The 25,645-nt window shown below is 40.0% G+C and overlaps 1 protein-coding gene across 1 annotated transcript; it reads left to right on the forward strand.

The window, feature by feature from the left end:
• Nucleotides 1-1,803: 1,803 nt before the first annotated feature.
• Nucleotides 1,804-25,645, forward strand: LOC310641631 (antihemorrhagic factor jMSF-like; the record flags this gene model as incomplete). Its single annotated transcript, XM_083364868.1, has 10 exons — nt 1,804-1,829; nt 3,676-3,759; nt 5,370-5,398; nt 5,505-5,734; nt 12,931-13,041; nt 14,043-14,130; nt 15,754-15,917; nt 16,669-16,779; nt 17,210-17,311; nt 25,571-25,645. 10 exons carry the CDS (start codon nt 1,804-1,806, stop codon nt 25,643-25,645), a joined length of 1,020 nt encoding a protein of 339 aa, XP_083220994.1.

The raw sequence follows: 25,645 nt of genomic DNA on the forward strand, positions 1-25,645 counted from the left end.
AAATATTGATTATAAATGTATTTTAGCTTATAAGCGGGATATGTTTTTTATTTTTATTTTTTTAAACAGTATATTATTTCTTTCATTTGTTCTTTCTACTTTAAGATTTGAAAAATGTAAGTGTTGGGATGGTTTATATGAGGAAAAAGATTTCAATATCTAAGTTTAATTAACTTTAAGAAAATTTCAACAGGTAAAATGTTTTCTTTTGAATACTGCGGGGAAAATAAATTTAAATGAGAACTCTAAAAACAGAATCTATGTTAAGGGGATCTAGATGATTAATTAGAAAAAAGCTTAATGAGGTGGAGGTTATTTGTAGCTATTTAATTGTTATCTTCTAAAATTATTATTAATTTAAGATTGATAAAAGGGAATATTATTAGAAGAAAATCAAGGAAAGCTAGGTATTATGTGGAATATGGAACTATACTGTTAATGATTATTCGTAAATACAAACCCAGACAACACAGTTTACCAAATATTGATGGTGCTATTTAAGGAAAACCAATAGAACATCTTTTAAAAAATAAAGATATAAAGCGGTAGAAAAGTTTAAAAACATTAAAATGTTAGGCATTAAAAATTAACATATTAATATTAACAATCAAGCAAATGAAAGAACCAAGGCATAGAAGAGGAGGAGGTGGAAACTTTAGGAAAAATAGCTTTTTAAAACAAATCCCTGCATCAGAAAAAAATATTAAAAAAGAAGAACGCTAACTTAACTGGATGGTGCCCTCACTATTAGTAGCAGAAATACAGGGTTTTTCACAGGAAAAATGAGTTTACTTAGCTTTCCTATCATGACTTTGCTGGAGATAATATCAGGAAGCTGGGGTATTGCAGAGGAATTACAGTGCCCAGAACTATATTCGGCAAATGTCCCGGGGTATCCTATAATAAGTCTAGAGGAAAATCAAGTCTATCGAGTACTTAAAATACTTATGCTCCAAACTATTGAAGCCAAGGGGGGGTCTTTTGTTCTGAATTTTTTTCTTAATTTAGAAAGCAAAACCAGCCATTGTGAGGAAAAATGTATATGACCTTAAGCATTAGCTTTTAGAACCAAATTATAACCTAGTTTATAGTTCAAATACCCATCACCTTGTATGGAACTGAAGCCCTTTTTACACACCAACCTAAACTGCAACAAACTGGACTCTCTCTCTCTCTCTCTCTCTCTCTCTCTCTCTCTCTCTCTCTCTCTCTCTCTCTCTCTCTCTCTCTCTCTCTCTCTCTCTCTTCTTCTCTCTCTCTCTCTCTCTCTCTCTCTCTCTCTTTAAAAGATAAATTCAGAAATTCTAGTCCAGTTTGCTGCAGGTTAGCTGACAGACTGTTCTCTAGCAACAAATCTTATGCAATTCTCTTATTTCTCCCTTTCTTTCTTTCTTTCTTTCTTTCTTTCTTTCTTTCTTTCTTCTTCTTTCTTTCTTTCTTTCTTTCTTTCTTTCTTCCTTCTTCCTTCCTTCCTTCCTTCCTCCTTCCTTCCTTCCTTCCTTCCTTCCTTCTTTCTTTCTTTTCTTTCTTTCTTTCTTTTCTTTCTTTCTTTCTTTCTTTCTTTCCCTATTATTGTTAAATCCTAATGATGTTGCTCTGCACTGAGGCTATGTACCAATCCATTGTCTTTTCAACTGTAAATATTTAATATAGGTAGCGCTACCCCCGAAAGGGCCTCTGGAGTCTGGGTTCTCCTGGCCCTCTTGGTATGGCTGCTGGTCCACAGTGGTCCCTCACTTGGGTACCTCTGCTTGGCTGGAACACGTGATGAGGTGGTGGTCGGTCAGGTCGCTCTCAGCAGGCATGTCATGTGATGGGAAAGTGCTCAAGTGGGTGGTCAGCTCTTCTTCTCATTCTCTCTCTCTCTCTCTCTGGCTTGCCTCACAAAACTCCTATCTCATTATCTCCCTCAGGCTTCCTCATAGAAGCCTCTCCCATTCCTCCCTATTGTCTCCTGTTTCCAGCTTATCCTCCCCAACCTAGGCCTCAACAGACTCAACTCCTCCCTACCCTTTCCCGAATCCTCCTCCAGGCATCCCCCTATGCTGTGTCTTCAGCTCACCAAAAATCGGGATGTATTGCACATTTGGTCTTTGTAACTTTGGTTCAGCTATATCAAATGAGTCATCCACTTGAGACTTCTCACACCCGAAAATCTCTGGGGCTGGAAGCCCATTCCCCGGTTCTAGCTGTTGTGAGGCATGTGGAAGAATTGAGACTTTCTCCACAGGCTCCTCCAGCCCAGGAGCCTCTGGAGCTGGTGGCACTTTCTCCAGTTCTGGCAGCTGCTCAGACTGCTCGTCAGCCTTCCACTCGGGTTCTCTAAGAACTTCTTCCCATTCCCAAGTTCTAGTACAAACTCAGGGCATCTGGCCTGAGTTGCTCAGGCCCCATCTCAGTGCCTGATGTGGAGGGAGCTGTTGCAATGCTTTCCAATGACCACAACCAGTTCATACAGCCCTCTTCCTCTTCACTGTCCTCCTCTTCTCCTTCCATGGATGAATCAGTTTCTGCTTGAGTCACTGGTCTCCTCCTTGTTGGGCAGGGTTCAGATGGCTGAGAGACTTGTATTATCTCAATTGGAGGTAATAGATCAGACATGTCAAACTCGCGATGTCACGTGAGGTCACGCAACGTATCGGGACAGTTTTGCCATTGCCAGCAATGGGGTGGGCGTGGCTTCCATATGATGCATCCAGCCCATGGGCCGGCAGTTTGACACCCCTGCAATAGATGATTTTGGGCCAAGCTTTCAGAGGCCCTGAACTCCCAGTCGAATCCGGTACACTGGCAATCTATGTAGCTATTCACTGAGGATGTATGGCTGAGAACACCATCGGTCCACCAGTTTATGCTTCCCAGGAATGCCCAGATTTCTCAATAATACCCTGCCAAACATCAGTCTATATGGAGAATACCCCGTAGCATCATTTTTTGTGCTATTAGAAGCGTGCACAATGGAAGAAATGTGTTGTGTGCAATGTTGCTTCTTCTCTGTGGTCAACGTCCCTAACATGGCAAGAAGAATACGATTGAAGCTCCCAGACTGTGTGTCTCCTTGTGGGTGGAAGGGAGTGGTGCATGACTTCCAAATGCCCAGCATGTCCAGCAGTTGTTTGACAAGCTTGCTTTCAAAATCTCTGCCTTGATCCCTTACTAACTTGAAGGTCTCCTCTAGCCCCAGATGTCCATGCTAATCATGCAGTGCAATCAGAACTCCTTCTGGGAGCAACAGTTGCCACTTTTCCTTGGGCTCATTGAAGGGCCCTTCATATAAACCACACTGCCCCGGAGTTGTAATGGGTCCCACTCTTTATACATGAACCGAGCTCCTCTCGGTGAGTCAGTTAGCAGGGCCTCTCGCTGACCAATTTTCAAGCCCTTTGCAGACAGGCCACAAAGGGGGACTTCCTCCTGATCCCTTTTCAAGTCTTTCTTAGTCAATACAGGCATACCTTCCCCTCCAACTAGAATGGGGTTGCAGTACAGCTTAAAAACACCTGCAGTAGTGACTCCTACTGCTTCTGCCCCAATTCCTCCTTCAACTCGGTGTTCAAACCCCTGATACAGAGCTTGAATACAATCGGGGCTCAATTGGATCCATTCTCCAACATGTGCCTTAGGACCATGAGGTCTTTTTGACAGGCCATCTCTATCCCTGTTCCTCACACCCAGCCGGTACCTCAGACTGAACCTAAACTTGGAGAGGGCAGCTAACCACCGATGCCCCATGGCATCAAATTTGGCTGTTGTGAGCAGGTACGTGAGTGGTTATTCTCTGTCAACCTCAAACTCCACTCTATATAGGTAATCCTTTAATTTATCTACTACTGCCCACTTAAGTCCATTTAAACTCCCGCTTGTGGGTGGGATAGTTCTTTTCAGCTGAAGTGAGGTCCCTGCTGATGTATGCTTTAGGTGTTTATCACGTTCCTGATACAGTAACCCCACAACACCATCCTGACTAGCATCAACATGTAGTTCACATGGCTGGTTAGGGTCTGCGTAGGCCAAGATGGGGGCATTCATTAGTCTCCTCTTCAGTTGGTCAAAGGCCTGCTCACACTGCTCAGTCCACTCTGCCTCAGTGGATTGTCAAGACTTCCTGGGTCCCTTATTTTGATGGACCTGGTTTGAACAACCAGAAACATCTTCTACCTCTTCATTCTTCAAGAGATCATTGAGAGGACGGGCTATCTTTGCAAACCCTTCAACAAACCTCTAATAATATGAGCAGAATCCTAGAAAAGATCACAGTTCAGCCACATTTTGGGGTCTGGGCCAAGAAGTGACAGCCTCAGGCTTTGTGGGATCAGTTGATATCCCTTCTGCAAAGACAACATGATCCAGATATGTGACAGATTTTTGGTAAAATTGGAATTTCTCTAATGACAGTTTCAATCCTTCTTCATGGAGCCTGGTCAAAATGTTCTCCAAGCTCTCCTTATGTTGTTCAAAAGTCTCACCAAAGACAAGGATATCATCTAGATAGACTAGCTCCTCTACCAAGTTCATGTCTCCCACATGTTTCTTTTCAGCATCTGATACATCCCATTGTTCAACAGCCTGTACTGCCTGCTCCATCCAGGTTTCGTATTCTCCCCTGCCCCGCCCCGTGGAACTGGCTGTATTCCTGAAAAGATACATAGTTTCTTCTACCCAACCCCAGCACTGAGGTTGCCAGTCAGGGTTTGGATGGGTGTCAGGCTCCCCATGGTCTGGGCAGATCCTGCCTCTGTTGCCCCTACGGTAATCATAGTACGTTTCTCCTCTTTGGGGCCCAATGTCTTCACTATTGCTTGGTTTCTAGACATCATGTGCAAATGGGTTGACCTCCTAAATTTTCCTGAATGTTGATTTGAAGTTTAATTAAAGTCCACAAGTCTTAAAGTTGCCAAAGCTGGACATCTTGCTCTAGAGAATACTATGAGTAGCCAAGGAAACAAACAAATGGATCCATAATGCTGAAAAAGATGGAAAGAGAGTGGCCAGAAGCAAAATGAATGGACTTGATTATAACTGCAATGGTTGCTGTGTTGGATGGCCTACTGGACCAGGCTGGGGACAGACAGATCATCCTAGAAGAGTCAACATCAATAGGACGGCACTTAATCTCTATTAGTTAGGTCAATAATGGAGCTGAGATTTGACAGAAAGTCTTCCATATGTATAACTCACACTGTGCGTAGCTGCTATATAATTTTGTATTCTTAAAATACCCTTTACTGCAGCAGTATCCTCGGATTAATATGACTGATTGACTCAGAGTTGTTTTTCTCTTTTTGCACAATCTGCATTTTCCCCCTTATCTAATCAAACTGTGACTAGATGTCCCTACATATTTATTTATCCTTTCCTCTTGTTTGCAGGACCTTCTGCAAATATTGCATCTTCCCAGGTAAACTAAGGCAAGTGGCAGGTGGTGGGGGACAGTGAACAGAAACACTCCATAAAAAGGAGCACCTGAAGTTAGGTTCTCTGGAGTATTCCTTCCTTCCAACTAGTGCCTGGTACATTATCTCTGAACCCAGCCATGAATTTCGTGGTAGCTCTCCTGCTCCTGAGTCAGATTATAGGATCTACACTTAGCTCTCAAGTGAGAGGGTATATAGATTGCAATGACAAAGACGCTAAAGACTGGGCAGGTAAAGCTGTGCGCTACATCAATGAGCATAAACTACATGGATACAAACAAGACCTCAATGTAATCAAGAATATCCATATCCTTCCCGGGGTAAGTACAATGGGAGGAAAATTTTCCTAGTTTCATTTACTAAGTAAATAACATCTAAGTGGTCTTCTTGATGTTATGCCAGACAATTTCTGTAGTCTTCCTGCTGAAATTTGGGCAATCCACAGGCTCTTTCTCGTCAATATTTTGTAATCTCATAGCTTCCATTTCAGTTGAATTGCTAGACGGGTGTGGATAATAGGATTGGTAGTCCAACACATCTGGATGGCACCAGATTGGAAAAGCTATCATGAAAGAGGAAGCTCTGTCATCTCCACTGTCCCAGGGTGAAGGAGTCCTCCTTGAACTAGAGATGTATTTTGCTTTGCAAGGATGGCGATTGACATAGAAAACAAGACAGCAGATCCTTTTACTTATGCTAATAATATTTCCAATGAAATATTATTACAAATTTACAACAGGTATTTACAACTGGAATGATATCTATGGAAATTCTCAATCATCCATTGCTTTTCCCAAAAGTGCTTTTCAAAAAGCATCAGGAATTTCTTTCTTGGAGAGTTTTTTCCCATTGAAAACATTTCACTTTTCATCCAAAAAGCTTCTTCAGCTTCCTGGATGAGAAGTGAAATGTTTTGAAGGAAAAAAAAAGAAGACAGTCCAGATGCCTTTTGGGAAAGAACCTTTGGGATTACAACTGGAGCATAGAGTGCAATCCCAGAGTTTACCTGGTGGCAGCTTTTCCTCTTCCCCTTTAGTTCTCCTGCTTCCTCCTTCTTTCACTCTGTCTCCTTCCCTCACTTCTTTGCTCGTCGAGAGAGAGTGAAAAGAAAGGAATGGGCTGGATTTTAACAGTAGTGCGCTCAGCACACTTTGACTTTCTCCTGGATCCGCTCAGCTGAACATCTACTGCTTCTCTACTGGGGGAGAACCTTTCTCGGGGTTTTCTGCCCCGTCCTTCCCCAAAGACTAAGGCTTTTCCAATGACCAACGATTTCCTCCATACCCTCTTGAGTATTGCATGACGATACTGTCTGCAGCCAGCTGGTCTCCTCCATCTTGGGTGACGATGTTCCTTCTCTGGGTCTTCCCTTCCCTTCTTTCAGGAAAATTATCTCTGGCCTTTTTTTCTAGCAGAAGAGAATACAGGTAGATCAGCATTCAACTCTGAAATCCTTAGTGCACTGATGACCTTACCTAGGTCATTATCTTCATTCAGGTAATGAAACGTCTGCAAGGAAACCACCAAGCTCAAAGGATTCCACAACTTTTTTCTTCTCCTTCCCCTACCAGGAACTGACAACTGTTCTTTTTTTTATTAAAAAGTTTTAAAATACATTTTATCTTTAACAATCCCCTCTCCCCCTCCCCTACCTATCCCTCCCTACCCCTCCCCCCCTTTCCCCCCCCCCAACTTCCCAGAGCTAAGTACAGGGTATAAAAACAAAGAACAATCATAAACATCCATATGCTACCAACAATAAATTCTTAAATCTATCACTCTCTAGCTCATTTAAGACAACTACAAACAATACTAATATTTCATATAGAAAAAAAAAATAGAAAGGAAGACTTATTCAAATGCTAAATGAAACTTTTTAGTCCCATATTTCTTCTGGATATATTCAATCCATTTTTTCCACTCCATAATATAGCGTTCTTGCGAATGATCTTTCAAATAAGCCGAGATCTTTGCCATCTCTGCCAGGTCAGAAACCTTTAAAGTCCATTCCTCTATAGTCGGCAGTTCCTCCTTCTTCAATACTGACCTATTAAAAGTCTTGCTGCTGTAATTAAATTCAACATCAACTTAGTGTCCACAACAGTAGCTTCTGTAATTATACCCAACAAAAAGAATTGCGGACAAAACTTTATCTTTTGCTTGAAGATCTTCTGCATATTCCACCAATTTTTTTATCCAAAAAGCCTTAACCTTTTTACAAGTCCACCATATGTGAAAATATGTTGCATCTTCGTCACCACACCCCCAGCATTTGGGCTGATAATTCGGATGCATACTTGCAAGCTTTTTAGGATCTAAATGCCATCTATAAAACATTTTATAAAAGTTCTCTCTTAAATTATGAGCTTGTGTAAATTTTACGTTCCTCACCCAGATCTTTTCCCACGTGTCCATTGTAATAACTTCTTGGATATTTTGGGCCCATTTTATCATACAATCTTTAAAAAGTTCTGTTTCTGAGTCAATTTCTATCAATGCAAGATATATCCATTTGATATGTGCTGGACCCTGATTTCTAATTTGCTTTATCAGATTTTCATCAGTCATTGTAAAACCAGTTTTCTGATCTTCTTTCCACCTGGCCCGTAGCTGAATATATTGAAACCAAGTTTGAATAATCTTCTCATCTCGCAAGAGGCTGTACGGTTTCAGACACCAGACATTTCTTTCCAGAGTTAGAATCTCCTTATACGTAGTCACATCATGTTTAAAACCAAAATTTATATTTTCTATTGCGTGTTTTGGGATTGCCCACAATGGTATCTTACAATCTAACTTATGTCTATACTTCTTCCAAACTCTCAAAAATGCCAGTCTTAAAATATGCACTTTAAACACATTATCTACCTTCTTATCATACAACAAATATGCATGCCAGCCAAATAACAAGTCGTGGCCCTCAAGATTTAATAATCTCTCTTGTGTCAAATTAATCCAATCACTTATTCCTGCTAACGCAGCAGCTTCATAATATAATTTAAGATTGGGCATTTTAAGGCCACCTCTTTCACGAGTATCCTGCATAATCTTAAGTTTAACTCGTGGCCTTTTCCCTGCCCAAACAAATTTATTGATACCTCGCTGCCATTCCTCCAGATTAGAATCTTTCTTAAGAACCGGTATCATTTGAAATAAGAATAAAAATTTAGGCAGGACATTCATTTTCACTGCTGCTATTTGCCCCAACAAAGACAATTGCAATTTTTCCCAGCTCTCCATTTCTTTTTGAATTTTTCCCCATAATCTTTCATAGTTATTTTTATATAACTTTGTATTAGAGGGTGACAAAAACACCCCCAAGTACTTGACCCTCTTGACAATCTCAAATCCAGTTAGTCCTTCTAAAAGAGCCCTTTGCGATACTGTCATATTTTTGGCCAAAATTTTAGTCTTTTGTGCATTAACTTTAAATCCAGAAACCTTCCCATATTGCATTATTATCTCCATCAGGTCCACAACAGAGTTCTCCGGCTGGGTCACCATAACAACCAGATCATCTGGGAACGCTCTCAATCTATAATCCTGATCTCTAATTTGTATACCCTTAATTCTTTCCGAATTCCGTATTTTTACCAATAATATCTCCAATGTTTACACAAATAACAAAGGCGATAACGGACACCCTTGCCTTGTGCCCTTCTCAATATTACAAGCTTCAGTCAAACTATTGTTAACTATTATTCGGGCAGTTTGTTTTTGATATAATGCCCTAATTGGTTGCAAAAATTTATCCCCAAAATTCATTTTATCTAAAACTTTCATCAAAAATTGCCAATTCAATTGATCAAAAGCTTTTTCAGCATCTAAAAAAATTAGCGCCGCAGGGATCTGGTTATTCCTTTCCAAAAACTCTAACACATCAACTATATGCCTCACATTATTTTTCATTTGCCTACCACTAATAAACCCAGTTTGATCCCCATGAATCACCTGTTGCAGAACCCTCATCAGTCTATTAGCCAACACCTTAGCAAATATCTTGTAATCTGTATTTAAAAGTGATATCGGTCTGTAATTTTTTACTTGAGTAGCATCTTGATCTTCCTTCGGAATCAAAGAGATAAAAGCAGTTCTCCAAGACGGAGGCACCTTTCCCCCTCTCTGAATTATCTGAAACAGTTCCTTTAACGGCTTTATCAACTCCATTTGTAAATTTTTGTAATAAACCGCAGTCAAACCATCCGTACCTGGCGCTTTATCCAACTTCAATTCCTTAATTGCTGTAAGAATTTCTTCTTCTGTTATCAATTGGTTAATCTCCTCTTTTTGTGCCTGTGTAAGAACCGAGATGCTAGCATTCTCCAAATATACATCAATATCTTTTTCATTAATCTTCTCCTTAGCATATAATTTAGAATAAAAGTCCAGAAAGGCTTCCTTAATAAGATCCTGTTGAAACACAACCTTTCCCTTATGTTCAATTTTATCTATATTAGAAGCCCTTTGCTTTTTCCTTAGTCTATAAGCTAGCCATCTACCTGGCTTATTAGCATTGCAAAAAGTATTATGCCTAGCAAACCGCAAATTGGCTGCCACTTGATCAGCCATTAATTTGTCAAATTGTCCTCTTAATAGCTTAATAACCTCCTTAGTCTTCACATCCAATGGGTTCAAAATCAAGGCCTTTTCTTTTTCCCTAATTTCATTCTCCAATTCTTTCCTTCTGGCTTCCAAAGTACGTCTGTGTTTATTATTCATATATATCAACACCCCTCTCATATAGGCCTTGCTAGCATCCCAAACCATGTCCATAGAAGTATCCTTATTCATATTAATTTCAAAAAAATCCTTCATCTGCTGTTTGCATTCTTCCACATTTCTCTGATTTCTAAACAAATTCTCATTTATGCGCCACAAGCACCTATCTCTATTGTCCTTATTGATCTCTAACCAAACTGGACTATGGTCAGAGATAGCTCTTGCACAGATCTTTACCTTCTTAATCCTAGAAAAAAAGTCATTAGTCAGCAAAATAAAATCAATCCTAGAAAAAGATTGATGTCTATCAGAGAAAAAAGTATAATCCTTTTCATGCGGGTGTGTGTCACGCCAAATATCTCTCAATTCCAAATCATCCTTCATTTCAAAAAAAGATTTAGGCAATCTGGCATGACTCGGAGCACGCTTAAAAGAACCAACCTTATCCATCTGTACATCCAAAACACCATTCCAGTCCCCCATAAAAATAAACGATTTGTAATCCAATTGAGTAAGCTTTGTATGAAGTGAACTAAAAAAATCAGCTTGTTGTTGATTAGGAGCATACAGTCCAACTAAAAGCGTTTTTTTGCCTTCAAGCAACAAATCTATCGTAACATATCTTCCATGCTTATCTGCTTCAATTAATTCCGCTGTTAAAGTACTTTTAACATAAACAACCACTCCATTCTTCTTATTCATCGCAGAGGCAACAAATTGTGTGCCCAACCTTGAATTCGATAAATACTTTTGGTCCATAGCCCTAATATGCGTTTCTTGCAAACATATAACATCAATCTTGAATTGTTTTAAATATTGAAAGACTTTCTTTCTCTTCTGTGGTGAATTTAGTCCATTAACATTCCAGGTTAGAAATTTAGTCGCCATGCATGGCATCCCGAAGCTGTTGGAGCACATCTTTAATAGCCCCTCTGTCTCCTTTGGGCCGCGCTCCTCCCACTGCTTCACTGTAAGTACGCTTTGAAAGTTCCATAACCTTCTGCTGGTCTTGCTCTTTTATTTGTTTTGCTCGTTTTAAAGCGGCACGCGTCACCCTCTGCTCTCCAGCCACAGCTGATAAGGCTATAATTTGATCTCCTCCAGCACCATTCTCCTCTGTCTGTCCATCTTCAGCCTCTTGAGGTTTCCCTTCTCCAAATCCCTTTACAGCTTCCAGAAGTGGTAGAGGGGTTGCTTTTAAAACATTATTGTAGAAATCACGCGCCTGTGTCACAGTAACCAGACGATAACTTTTACCTTCATGCATCACCACCAATCCGACAGGAATCTCCCATCTAAACTTTATATCACGTTGCTTAAGTTCCTGCACGAGAAATGCAAAATCCTTCCTTCTCCTTAAGATCTTTGGGGGAATTTCTTTTAAAACCAAAACTTCTTGGTCAGAAACCACAACTTCCCCTACCAGGAACTGACAACTATTCTGTACACTGAACTTCTCTCTCCAACATTTTTCTCCAGCCATTCCGTTTTCTACAGTCTCCTTCTTTCTTATCCTTCCCTCTCCAATTTTTAGTGAGACCAGCAACATGTTCTTCTCAGCAACTGTGGAGATAGATGTCTTGCTAGAGCTCCAATTTTCCATTTTGGTTATTTAAAAGGAAATATTTTTAGATTTCCATTTAAAAGAAATTTTTTAGGCCAGAACTGGTACAGACATGACATGGCCATCCAGTTGTTTCTTCACCAGAGTCACCCACTGATGATAGTTTCTACTGTTCTTTTAGCAGCTCAGAATGGGGTGCCTGGTCCAGGATTGGCAGAGAACTGGACCCTTATGTTAAGCTAGGACCAACAAATTCCTTTTTGACAATCCTACATGTTCCCATGTCTTTATAATAAATAGGTTTGGCACTATTCAGATGCTGGATGGAGAGTCACAATGTAAGCCACATCCTTTTCCTGGTCACGCAACACATCACAAAAGAGGCAGGTTTTGTGTTTTGTTGCTCCTTCCACCATTTTGCTGATAGTAACACACAATGCCCCCATCCCAATGAATGCTTATACTTCTGACTGCTGCTTCTTCAGCTCTCAGGTCCTTAGAAAGAGAGCACTGTCAGATTGTGATCTGCACTATACAGACCACCTGGTTAACCAGCTCAGAGAAGGTTTTTGTGATTTCATTTGGTTATGCAGAACGTGGTGTGAACACTGGTTAAATTTGGTGTGTCCACCCAGCCCCTTGGGTTATTTAATGGTTTGGTGTGTAATGGAAATCCAAGAAATGGTTAATTCTGCAACTGGGTTAAGTGTTGTGTGAACTCTCCAATTAAGAAAAATGTTAGCTCTGTCCCAAACATCCACTTTTCATTAGACCCCTGTCACAAACAGTTGTCCTACGTATCTGTAGGTAGACCGGCCAGGACTACCTGATGCCATTTTTTGGAGCCAAAATGCTGGTGGTTGAATACGTGAACCATGCAATGTCAGAAAGAGGCAATTTCTTCCAGCCAGACTTGGCCAAAACCAATCACTAGGAAATTAACTGAGATCTGCAAGAAAATCTAATATCACAGGCAAAGCAGATCAGATGTTCATGTCAGGAAATGTCAGTTTTGTCAGCCTTTCAACATCCAAAGGAACTGTGTCTAACTTAAGGCAGCATTGAAATTTCCTGTTCATTGAATTTTCTTTGAAGCTGTTGATAACTGAGAAGCACACCAGGACAAGGTCATTAACTTAGGTGTCGATTCAAACATTTCCAAGAACAGCTGATGCAACAAAGACAGAAAATTGTAGTGAGAAAAGTCATTCTCATCCTTATTTTTTGTTTTAGGATGGCGATTTGGTGCCAATCTACCTTAAATTAAATTTTCTGGAGACAGAATGTCACGTGTTGGATCCAACTCCTCTCGAGAATTGCACTGTGAGGCCACAGCATAATCATGTAAGTGTCTGAGGGTTGTTGAAAATGCAAAATTTCATGGGAGGACAGGTGGCTGCTTACCAGTGTAAATTGAATTTCTGATATATTAGTGTACAAAGTATTAATGAAACCTCAGGGGTTGCTAATGTTCTTTGGGCATTCATTTTGAGTTCACATTTCATAGCCGGATTTCATTTCAACTCTGAGTAAAGAATTAGTCAGGAATTAAGAAGTCAATTCTTCTTTCATGTTCATCCTGTGATGTCCAAAGGAATCCATGAAAAGTGCCTTACTGCTCCCCTGTTTTTAAAAGAGGAGGGATCCAATCTTAGCAACTTTAAGACCTGTGGACTTCAACTCCCAGAATTCCCAGCCAGCTATGTCCAAGGTTCGTCAACCCAGGTTTATAGGTTACTCCCAATTTTTGTCAATATTGAACTGGACAAATAGAAGTTCTCATATTACAACATGTGGAAATGTTTCTCCAAAGACACCAATAAGACGGTTTTGAAGGAAGTATGCATGTCAGGCTGAAAACCAAGAAAGGCCTGCTAAGTTACAGCAAAGCAATTTTCCCTTATTGCTCCTTACCTATAGACAGAAATCATGCCAAACTAAAGCAAACTGCATGTGTCGTTAAATTTATACTCAGAGCGTCTAGGGAGGAGCTGTCTTGATCCTCTTCTTCCCAACCAAACTATGTAAACTTTGCTGTCTCTTGCTCCTCTGGAATGCAACCCCTCCCTGCTGGGAATCCAGACAGCATTCCGCCACAGTGCATTATCTACCATAATGTTGGCTGTCTCACAAATTAGTCCACCCAAGTTACTAGTGTACAGTGCTTATTTGAATAATCTCCTATCTGTTAAAAACATGAGATATGTTGTAATGGACATAAATAAATCCTACTGATGCTAAAATTCCCCAGAAGTACCAGTTTTAAAACACCAACCTGAAATGGTTAGCTAAATTATGTTAAGTTAAAGTTCAACATGTTTAATTTGGTGCTTTTGTATTTCCAGGCTGTTAAAATGGACTGTGATGTCAAGATGATCTATGATGTTGAGACTCATAAAAACGATGTTTTTGTGAAATGCAACTCCACCCCAGGTAATTTAAGTTCGTGCCTCTTGGACTCTTAGTTGGGCCGGGTTCAACAAACTAAGGTGTCACTGAGCTAACCATTGGGTTATTCTCTTTTCCTGTCCTTTTTTATTAACTTTTTATGACAGCGGGTTTCCCACACAGCTTTCTTCAAAATTCAGCAACATCTTAGCAGTATCCTGAGATGTTTCATCCAAAGCATGCATTGCTTTAATTCAGTTGTAAGGCGATTAAAGTCAATCTAATGAGACGGAGTGGATTACTGAATTGGGTGCTTCCAAACCGTTTATTTTGCTTCTACAAAACTGTTTTTTCTCGATCTGATTAGCAATACAAATTAAAATGCTGCTTTCAATCCATTGAAATGATGGATTTGAATCAAACTGACAGTTACAATCAACCAGCAAAAACTACGGTTCAAAGTCTATTGAACTTTACAAAACATCAAAACATTTAGGTGCAAAGTGAGAGAAAAAAGACAGCCAAAGCAAGGGGAAGAAATAGAGAGAGAAAGGGAGAAAGAGTTTGATCCACACCCATCCATCCATCCATCCATCCATCCTTTATGTATCTCTATATTTATATAACAAAAGAGATTGACCTTCATAGAACTGCTGGAAATGATATTGTGGGTATTTAACACTGACATTTCTAAAGGGAGTGGCCTTTGATTATTCCAGCTTGAACCCTTTCAGGTGCATAGCAGTAGCAGAATAGGGACAGAAAGTAGGACAACGATCCCTCTTCTCTTCTGTCCCATTAAAGAAACTATTTGATGGATCGGGACGATGTATCTGACAACAGTTTGGAATGCCTACCTGGAGATAGTTAGAATCTTGAACTTAACAACCAGAAATGAGCCCAAACAATCTGTTGCTAAGCAGGACAGTTGCTAAGTGAATTTTGTCCCATTTTACCACCTTTCCTGACAGTTGTTTAGTGAATCACTGCAGTTGTTAAGCTAGTAACATGCTTCCTGCGTGAATCTGGCTTCCCCATGGACTCCGCTCGTCAGAAGGTCGCAAAAAGTGATCACCTGATCCAAGGACACTGCAGTCATCCTATATACGAGTCGGTTGTCAAGTGTCTGAAGTTCAGTCATGTGACCATGGGGATGCTGCAATGGCCATAATTATGAAAAACAGTCATTAAGTCCCTTTTCCAGTGTTGCTGTACCTACTGTAAATGACACTGAATGAATGGCTGTAATTCAGACCCTTGGCAATTGACTCAGAATTAATGGGGAAGCCAGATTCACTTAACAACAGTGGGACTAATTTAAGAACGGTAGTGATTCACTTAACAACTTTGGCAAGAAAGGTCATAAAGTGGGGATACTCGCTTAACAAATGTTTTGCTTAGCAACAGAAATTTTAGGCTCAACTGAGTTCTCCCATTGCAAAAGCCGTAACTTCAACCAACTTTTTTTTAACCTGCTATCTGAAATTTCCTGACAGTTAGGATGATGAATCAGAGGTTGTGGGTGCTCCAACACCGGAGGTTTTTAAGAAGAGATGGGACAGCCATTTGTCTGAAATGGTGTACGGTCTCCTGCTTTTTTGCAGCAGTTCTCAGCCAAGACTGCCATCTGCTTTCAACGGACTTCTTGACATTTCTTTTTCTTTCCAGATTCTGTGGAAAATGTGCAGCGAAATTGTCCTAAATGTCCAATTCTCTTGCCTCAGAATGACCCGCACGTGGTAGACGCTGTTGAATATGTGCTTAATAAACACAATGAAAAACTTTCCGGCCATGTTTATGAAGTTCTTGAGATTTCAAGAGGGCAGCACACAGTAAGTGTGCAGATGTTAAAAAGGAATTCTGATTATCTTTTCCAGTTTAATGTTTTGATACTTCATGTAACTGAGAGAAAGGAGGAGGAGACAGGAGGAATTATGCTCTGCAAAAACTCTAGGAAAAGAATCAGATACCTACAAAGGAGAACATTTGTTGCTCGGGATTGAAATGAAATGCTCTCTGAGCTTCGTGGCTTTCTTGCAGACATTTTGGTAACCAAACTAGGTAATACCATCAGTGCTAAACCAATGATCGCCTAGAACTGATGACGTTACCTAACCAGCTGCTAAGAAAAAAAGGGATAGGTACCATAATTTTTCAAGAACCAGGGGCTGTAGCCGATTTTTTAAAAATTACATTTAAAGCCTCTGACTGTAGTGAACAAGGATTCACTGATGTTTTATACTATATAACTACGGCCAATACCCAGCAAAGTGAAACATAGAACAGCCACCAAGTAAAATAGAAGCAATGAAACAGTCATATAAAAAGCCAGGAAACCCCTATTTTTAGGGGCTCTGGGGCTCACAAATTACCTCCCCCTGTGCCAAAGGAAAATGGGAAATTTCAGTAGGAACAAATTACCTCTCTCTCTGCCAAAGGAAGGTAGGAACTTTCAGTAGGAACAGGTGACTACAGGTGACCGTGGGATATGCAGCAGACAGGAGTAAAATTTGTTCTCCCAGCTCTTCAATTTTGCCATTTCTACCCACAACCCAGATAAAACATCTTTTGCTTTGATTTCAGTTTGAGCCTGAAGGTTTCTATGTGGAGTTTGCTATCGTGGAGAGTAACTGCACTGCTCAGGAAGCCCAGGATGACCATCATCACTGCCATCCTAATACAGAAGGAGAAGACGTAAGTGCAAGGGTCAACTCCAATCCTCTCTGGGCACTTGCCATTTTTCTCTCTCTCTTTGCTATCCTTGCAAACCCCGACCACATTCCAAATAAGTGTGCAAGGCCAAATATTTCACAGAGAGAAATTGAGACTTGAATCTGGCTCTCAAGAGCCCAAATCCTACACTTCAACCTCTGCACAACCTTAATTTCTTCACAATTCATCCAGAAATAAAGCCTCCCCAAAACCTCCTGCCAACGTCTGAAGAAGAATATTATGCCAAGAAATTGGGTTGTAACCTGACTGGATTCTTTCATTCAGTAGTAGCTTTATCTTCTCCCCTGCATAGCAGTCCTTTGACCATTTCAGGTTTGCTGATATGTGGGGGATTTATTTGGGTTCACGTGGAAATATCTTAGTTCTTTCTTCTCTCCCTCCTTCTCTCCAGCATATTGGATTCTGCAGAGCAACTGTTATCAGGTCGCATGCTAGCCTGGAAAAACTTAAAGATGAACAGTTTGAGTCGGACTGTGTCATCTTTGACGTCAAGGTATGTACATTAAATGCAATTTTGTTCATCCACTTTCCCCATTCTCCACAACAGTGTTTGTCAACCGCATCAACTTTGAGATGTGTATACTTCATCTCCCAGGGAGTTGAAGTCCACCTATCTCTTGGAGTTTTTTATCCATTCTGTCCATCCAAGCAGCTCAACATTAACTTCCTGGTCCAACTATCGATTCCCCTGCATCCCTTCACATGAATAGATGCTCTGATATATAATAAAGTCTGATTTGTAAACACTAGATTATTTTATTTATATACTATCTTTTCTCTGAGATTATTATTTTACCCTCACCACTTTGGATTGTAGGTTGGGCTGAGAAAAAATAATTAGCTCAGAGCTACCCAGAAACGTATCTAGCCAGGAAGAGTATGAACCTAGATCACCCCAGTCCAACTCTGGCCTCTTAATTGCCATGCTATTCATTCAACAAACTGTGGTTTTAACACATTATGCCTCAGTGATGTGCCTTACAATAACATAAAGAAGATGGCTTCCAAGGTCCCTTCCATCCCTGTTATACTGTGTCCTGTTAACTGAAAGACTAATTGCTGTTTTTCAGTTTTATTCATTTGATTTCTATTCCAACATTCACCAACTGCCAAATTACAGCAAGTCTTCAATTTAAGAGTATAACCCCATTTCTTATTGCTAAGTGAGACAGTTGTTCAGTGTGTTTTTCCTCATTTTAAGCCCTTCCTTGCCACAGTTGTTAAGTGAATCACTGCAATTGTTAAATTAGTAACAGGGCTGTTAAGTGAACCTGGCGTCCCCATTGATTTTGCTTGTCAGAAGGATGCAAAATGGGATCACAAGATCACACCAGGACATGGCAACCCTCATAAATAAATGCTGACTGCAAAGCACTTGAATTTTGATCATGTGACTATGGGGATGCTAGAATGGTCGTAAGTGTGAAAAACGGTCATAGATTGCTTTTTTCAGGGCTGTTGTAATTTCAAAGAGTCACTAAACGAATGATTGTAAGTTGAGGACTACCTGTATTGCAAATATTAACAGCAGTTGGCTTTCTTGATTCACTTTAGTCAAGCTGGATTTTAATTTGTTGGAAAGTTCAAAGCAGGATAAGCTTTGTGTTCGTTGGCCGAAAAAGACTCATCAGTGCTTGCATGTTTTGTGTTTTTTCCCCCCAGAAGGGACATGCTCACTGCTATTTGATTGAGCAGCACGTTGGAAAAGATAGTACTTCCCCAGGAGACAACACTTCTGTCCTCAACCTTGCCCATTCACACAATCATACAAGGGCCTCACATGAGTCTCACTCTGATGAATGTGTGGTGGGATGCCCAGTTGCTTTTGTCAAAAAAGAAGTACCAACAGATATATCAGATCATGACACACCATCTGTGAAAGGTTGTCCAGGAAGAGTACTTCACTTCAACCTGTAGACCAGCCGTACAAGAGAAGTTCGAGAAAACACCCAGTTAGTGCAAAAATGTTTTCCAAATCTGAACTTAAACCTTGAATCCCAAAATGGTTTACCCTGACACATTACCGTCTTTGCCAATGTTGTCATCACCCATGGTTATTATAAGAAAGAGGCTTTGCATTTTTGCCTTTCTGCTTGTAGAAATGCACATTCTGATGTTCACTTGACATCTTTCAGTCCCTCTCTCTGTTCAGCCATGGAACGAGAAGAAAGTTGAAGAAAAGTTATATTAGTCCCAAAGTCAAAATTCTTCCTTTTTATTCTTTTAAAGAGAAAATCTCCTTATCAGATTTGTTTTCCCCAGAATGTTTCACTGTGCTACATTATTTGAAAGGGGCAATGTTGAACAAAGTCCAATATACTGACAGAAAAATATCAGTGTACTTTCTAAATAAATTGTTCAGTTCTAAAATTGCCTTGTCCTTTTTTGTTTTTTTTTGTTTTACGTTTGTGGCCAGATGGCCTTGATCACTCTGAATGAGAATTCTGGGAATTATAGTTCAGCACCTTTAGGAAAGGACATTTCTCTTTCTTCTAACTCTAGGAATGTCTTTCTCATGGAATACAAATGTGTAGACATTCTCTCTCCTGGCTTCAGCTGTATTTTGTATAGCTTTCTTGTCAGCATTACTTTCCTCCTTTCGTCTCTCTTACATACACAGTGTGCAAAGCTTCCCAGCACTCTTTAGCAAACTGGAGATCCCTCACGTGTATCAGCTGGCTATCCTCTAAACTTGGATTATACTGGCCAGTGCTTTCCCATTCTTTCTCTGGTCCCCATCATCCAGGACTGCAGGTGGATCAGTAACTCCTCCCTTCTCAGGTACATCCCCATTTTCAGAATCCAGGAGAGGTAGTTTGTCTCATTTAGCAGAGATACTGCTAAACCTCCCATTATGCTGATGGAAGCCATGTTTCCTACGTCTTTAAAGAACCACAAATCACCAGAAGGCACAAGTCTTAATCCTCTGGCTCTGGGTCAAATTCTCACTAGGTTTCTCCTCACTCTGGGCCCATAGCCTATCCATGCACAGTCTTATTACTGTGAGGTAACCCAAGAGTAAATACAGTAAAGAGTGCTTTGTCTTCAGTGGTGACTTATATTACTCTCTATCTACAAATATACACTAGAAATAAAATACATACACATGATGATTCAGAAAACTCCAATAAACAGCTATTACAGCAGTCAAACAGAGGAGACAAGAAGACTCCAGCAAAAAAACTTCCCTTTTATACTCAGACTCTTAAAGGGATACACACATTCCACTTATTGCATCATTCACATTACATTACATCTTTACATAAGCTGTTTAGGTATTAAATTATTATCCTGACATATTTACTTACAATATATAACAATATATTTTCAATATAATAGAGATAAAAAGCCACAATAAATTGCAAATTTATAGATCAGCTTCTTTGAATTCCACTCCAGACAGGAGGAGGTCTTCAGATCACTCACACATGCTCCAGACAGAGGATCCCCACAAGGAGATCATAAAAAAGCAGAGGCCAAGGAATTCCTTGACTTCTATGCCCAGACTCTAATTAATGCATTTATGGAAATGGGATTTGCATATTTCCTTTGATAATCACTCCTGGAAAATTTTTAATTATTTTATGGATTCTAAAAGCCTTCAGAATGGCAAATTTCAATTCACCAAGTGAATTTCCTCCAATCAAGTAGAAAAATATTGTTATGAGAAAGCTTCTCTAGGTCTGACCAGAAATCTGGTGTGATGTCCTTGAGTCTCATGGTGTGGCTTCTTAATCTTTGAAGCCTGCATTCTAAACCTCTCCCCTCCCTCCAACTTCGTTGGCAAACCAAGATGCAATATTTGTCACACCAGCAAAACCGTGCTTGGAAACCTGACATAAGGACTTTAAATATATATATTGGAATAAACACCAAAAAGGTAATTAGAATGTTGATTCTGGAAAGTTATAAATGGATTAAGAGCCCTGGTGGCCCAGTGGTTAGAATGCAGTCCTGCAGGCAACTTCTGCTGACTGCCAGCTGCCAGCAGTTTTGCAGTTCGATTCTCACTGGCTCAAGGTTGACTCAACCTTCCATCCTTCCGAGATCGGTAAAACACAGACCCAGCTTGTTGGGGGCAAAATGCAGACTGTGTAAACAGAGAGGGCTGTAAAGCACTGTGAAGTGGTATGTAAGTCTAAGTGCTATTGCTATTGCTATTGCTATTGCTATTAAGGACACAGATGAATTTGACATAATATTTTGAAATTCATTTCAAATAGCCCTTGACTTATAACAATTCATTTAGTGACTGTTTGAAGTTACTACAGTACTGAAAAATTGACTTATAACTGCTTTTCACACTTATGACCATTGCGGCATTCCCATGGTCATATGATCAAAATTCAGACACTTGGCCACTGACTCATATTGATGACAATTGCAATGTCCTGGAATCACATAAAGTTCATAAAATGGGACAAAATTCATTTAACAAATGTTTCATTTAGCAACAGAAATTTTGGGCTCAATTGTGGCCACAAGTCAAGAACTTCCTGCACAAGAATTCTTCCTGTTGGTTGTTTAGAATTATAGAAATAAATATATTTTGAAATAAAGCATAAGAAATCTTCCTATTGGAAAATGCTGTTGATTAGGAAAAAAGTGATAAAATGGAACTTTGAAGGTTGATATTAAAGGGAACAAAAAACAGCTGAAAATTATAATTAAAGAAGAGAGTCATTAATACAGAATAAAGCAAAATAACTTTGGCAGATTGTGAGAACATTTGTATATTACTCTTAAGGTTATCTGTAATTATTTTAAAAAAATAGATTTAAATGGGGGAAAAGGAATAGTAGTAATTTATTTCTTAATTTAACCCAAAGACTTTACTTAATTACTTTATTTATGTATATATTTATCATTTATTAAATTTATATACCGCCCATCTCACTATCAAGCACCTCTAGGCTGCCTACAATATAAATAAAGCAATAGAAAAGTTTAAAAACATTAAAATGTTAGGCATTAAAAATTAACACATTAATATCAAAAGCCAAGCAAATGAAAGAACCAAGGCGTAGAAGAGGAGTAGGTGGGAACTTTAGGGAAAATAACTTTTTAAAACAAAACCTGCATCAGAAAAATTATTAAAAAGCAAGAACGCTTACTTAACTGGATGGTACCCTCATTATTAGTTGCAAAAAGACAGGGTTTGTCACAGGAAAAATGAAGGACTCAGGGCGGTGTACAGGGCAATTAAAATACAACATACAAAAGTTAAAAGTAAAATTAAATTGTTTTAGCCCTAACAATAAATAGTTAAAAATAAACCTCTTCTTCTTCTTCTTCTTCTTCTTCTTCTTCTTCTTCTTCTTCTTCTTCTTCTTCTTCTTCTTCTTCTTCTTCTTCTTCTTCTTCTTCTTCTTCTTCTTCTTCTTTTCTCTCTCTCTCTCTCTCTCTCTCTCTCTCCCCCTCCCTCCCTCCCTCCCCATAGAAGCCTCTCCTCTCCTATCCCCTTCTCTCCCGGGCTTATCTTCCCCAACCTAGGCCTCCACATACACAACTTTTCCTCCCTAACCTAGGCCTCCGCAGACTCAACGCCTCCCTGCCCTCTCCTGACTCCTCCCCCAGGCATCTCTCCGTACTGTCTCTTCAGCTCACCCTGCCCCCGCTACCCCAGCTACATATACTTGGCATAAATGCCTTGGCATACAGATCATCTTCGATTTATAACCACAATTCAGCCCATCTCTGTTCCTAAGCGAGACATTTGGTAAGTGGGTTTTGCCTCATTTTTATGATCTTTCTTGCCACATTTGGTAAGTGAATCACTACAGTTGTTAAATTACCAACATGATTGTCACGTGATTCTGGCTCCCCCGTTGACTTTGCTTGTCGGAAGATTGCATATATATAATTCAGTTTAGTTTTAGTTTAGTTTTATTAAATTTTTATACTGCCCTTCTCCCGAAGGACTCAGGGCGGTGAACAGGGCATATAATAAAAATACAAAAATACAAAAGTTAAAATAGAATTAAATTAATGCCCAAAATAAAACAATAAAATATACAAATATTTAAAACCCTAAATTAACTCCCCATCAGGCCAGGCCAGCTTGTTCAAATAAGTGGGTCTTTAACCCGCGCCGGAAGGAGCGGAGATCCGGTGCCATCCGGAGCTCAACCGGCAGTTGATTCCACAGAGCCGGGGCGCCCACAGAGAAGGCCCTCCCCCTGGGGGCCACCAGCCGGCATTCTCTGACCGGAGGCACCCTGAGGAGGCCCTCTCTGTGGGAACGCACAGGGCGGAGGGGAGTTGACGCCGGCAGCAGGTGGTCCCCGAGGTATAATTCACGCTACCTTTGTCCGTAGTTGCTCTATAATTTTGTTTTCTTTTTTTGTACAAGTTTTACTATTTTTTGTACAAGTTTTACTATTTTTTAAATTTTACATTTAAATTTTACATTCAGGTATTTATGAAGCAATACGGTGGTTGGGTAGTCAAAAATAAACAATAGCAAATAACAAATTATTTGTAAATAGTTCAAGTTATGTCAACAAAGATTCCCTCTCCAATTCCCTTAGTTATAACATAATCAAACTAATTGAATTAATACATTTCTAATTGTGACATAAACAATTAGAATAATTTTCAATATATTTTCACTTATACATATCCATGTCCTGTTAATTATTTTATGGATTCTAAAAGCCTTCAGAATGGCAAATTTCAATTCACCAAGTGAATTTCCTCCAATCTTTGAGAATTAAGTTTTGTGCAAGTTTAAGTTGTCAAGGTTCTGACTGATGAACCCAATCATGGAAACACCTTTCAGACATTCTGATCTCATATTGTAATAATAATAATAATAATAATAATAATAATAATAATAATAATAATAATAATAATAATAATAATAATAATAATAAAGTTGGAAGGGACCTTGGAAATCATCTAGTCCAACCCCCTGTTCAGGCAGGAAACCTTATACCATTTCAGGCAAATGGCTGTCCAGTCTCTTCTTAAAAACCTCCAGTGTTGGAGCATTCACCACCTCTGGAGGCAGGTTGTTCCACTGGTTAATTGTTCTAACTGTCAGGAAGTTTCTCCTTAGTTCTAGGTTGCTTCTCTCCTTGACTATTTTCCATCCGTTGCTTCTTGTCCTGCTTTCAGGTGCTTTGGAGAATAGCTTGACTCCCTCTTCTTTGTGGTAGCCCCTGAGATATTGGAACACTGCTATCATGTCACCCCTCACCCTTCTCTTCGTTAAACTACACATACCCAATTCCAGCAACCGTTCCCTATATGTTTTAGCCTCCAGTCCCCCAATCATCTTTGTTGCCCTTCTCTGTACTCTTTCTAGAGTCTCAACATCTTTTTTACATCGTGGTGACCAAAACTGGATGCAGTATTCCAGGTGTGGCCTTACCAAAGCATTGTAAAGTGGTATTAGTACTTCACTTGATCTTGATTCTATCCTTCTGTTAATGCAGCCTAGCACTGTGTTGGCTTTTTTGGCAGCTGCAGCACACTGCTGGCTCATATTGAAGTGATTGTCTACTAAGACTCCGAGATCCTTCTCACAGTTACTACTACTGAGCAAGGTACCACCTATACTGTGCTGCCACCACGTGGCTGTTCTTGGGAAATTACCAATATGCTAATTGGGTCTGCCAGTACCTTCCCCTTTGTGATGTATTTCCTATCCTGCTCATGATGCTGTACTAGGATCCACCCCTTCTGGGTTGGACTTCCTCCTTCTCCTTGCTCCCTTGTGTTCCATCCTCCATTGTAACATCTGAACACAAGCCATGCGGACAGTAATCCTGTTACTGTCTTTTGACCTTAAAGTTCCGACCACGTTCAACTGACCACACGTTCTCTGCTGTAACCACCTTCTACATGCAGGTATTTCAGATGAACCAGGTGCTTTATGAGTTCACTGTCTGCAAAGGGCCATTAAACGTGACTAAATTCGCTTAAACAGACCAATAAGTGTCTTAACAAGGAATTAATTTCGCAACACAACGTGTCTGTAGCAGAACAGTCAAAAGACAGTAACAGGATTACTGTCTGCATGGCTTGTGTTCAGATGTTCCAATGGAGGATGGAACACAAGGGAGCAAGCAGAAGGAGGAAGTCCAACCCAGAAGGACCATTTAAAGATTCTCAAAGATTCTCAAAGAAACAGAGGATTGGTGTTCTAAATTCAGAGAGGGAAATTTAAACAAAGAAGAAATAAGTGGGGGGGAAGCGATTAGAGACCAGAGTGACGGTATTATACTCTGTAGTATACTCCCCAAAGTAATAGTTTCCACTGATGCATAGAAGGACTCTATCCATTGCAGCATTAAAATATCGGGAGATTCATCCACTGGTCTCCAGATATTCTCTCTCTTCATCAGTGAGTAACCAGCATCACAATATTCCACCAGAGCTCCCAATCTTTGTGGCTTTTGCGCAGTGCAGTTAGTCCTTGACTTTCAGGAATTTGCTTAGCAATCATTCAAAGTTGTTACCACGCTGGAAAAAAAGTGACTCAAGGCATCCCCACCGTCAAGTGATCAGAGTTCAAGAGCTTGGCAACTGGCATGTATTTTTCGATAGTTACAGTGTGGGGTCCTTGGTGCTCTCCGAGCTGGCTTGTTTTCTTGCAGACATTTTGGTACCCTAACTAGGTAAGATCCTCACAGACTAGCACTGAGGATGTTCCCTACTTAGGGTAATGAAAGGCCTGCAAGAATACAAGCCAGCTCGGAAAGCACCCATATTCTCCTTCGTGAGTTACGGTGTCCCCTGCCCACAGGATCGCCATTTGCAGCCTTCCCAGATGGCCACAATTGGGACCGGAATTTCCACTGCTGAGCAAGGTGGCTATTGA

The sequence above is a fragment of the Vipera ursinii genome (genome assembly GCF_947247035.1).
Source record: "Vipera ursinii genome assembly, chromosome: 5".
NCBI lineage: Eukaryota > Metazoa > Chordata > Lepidosauria > Squamata > Viperidae > Vipera > Vipera ursinii.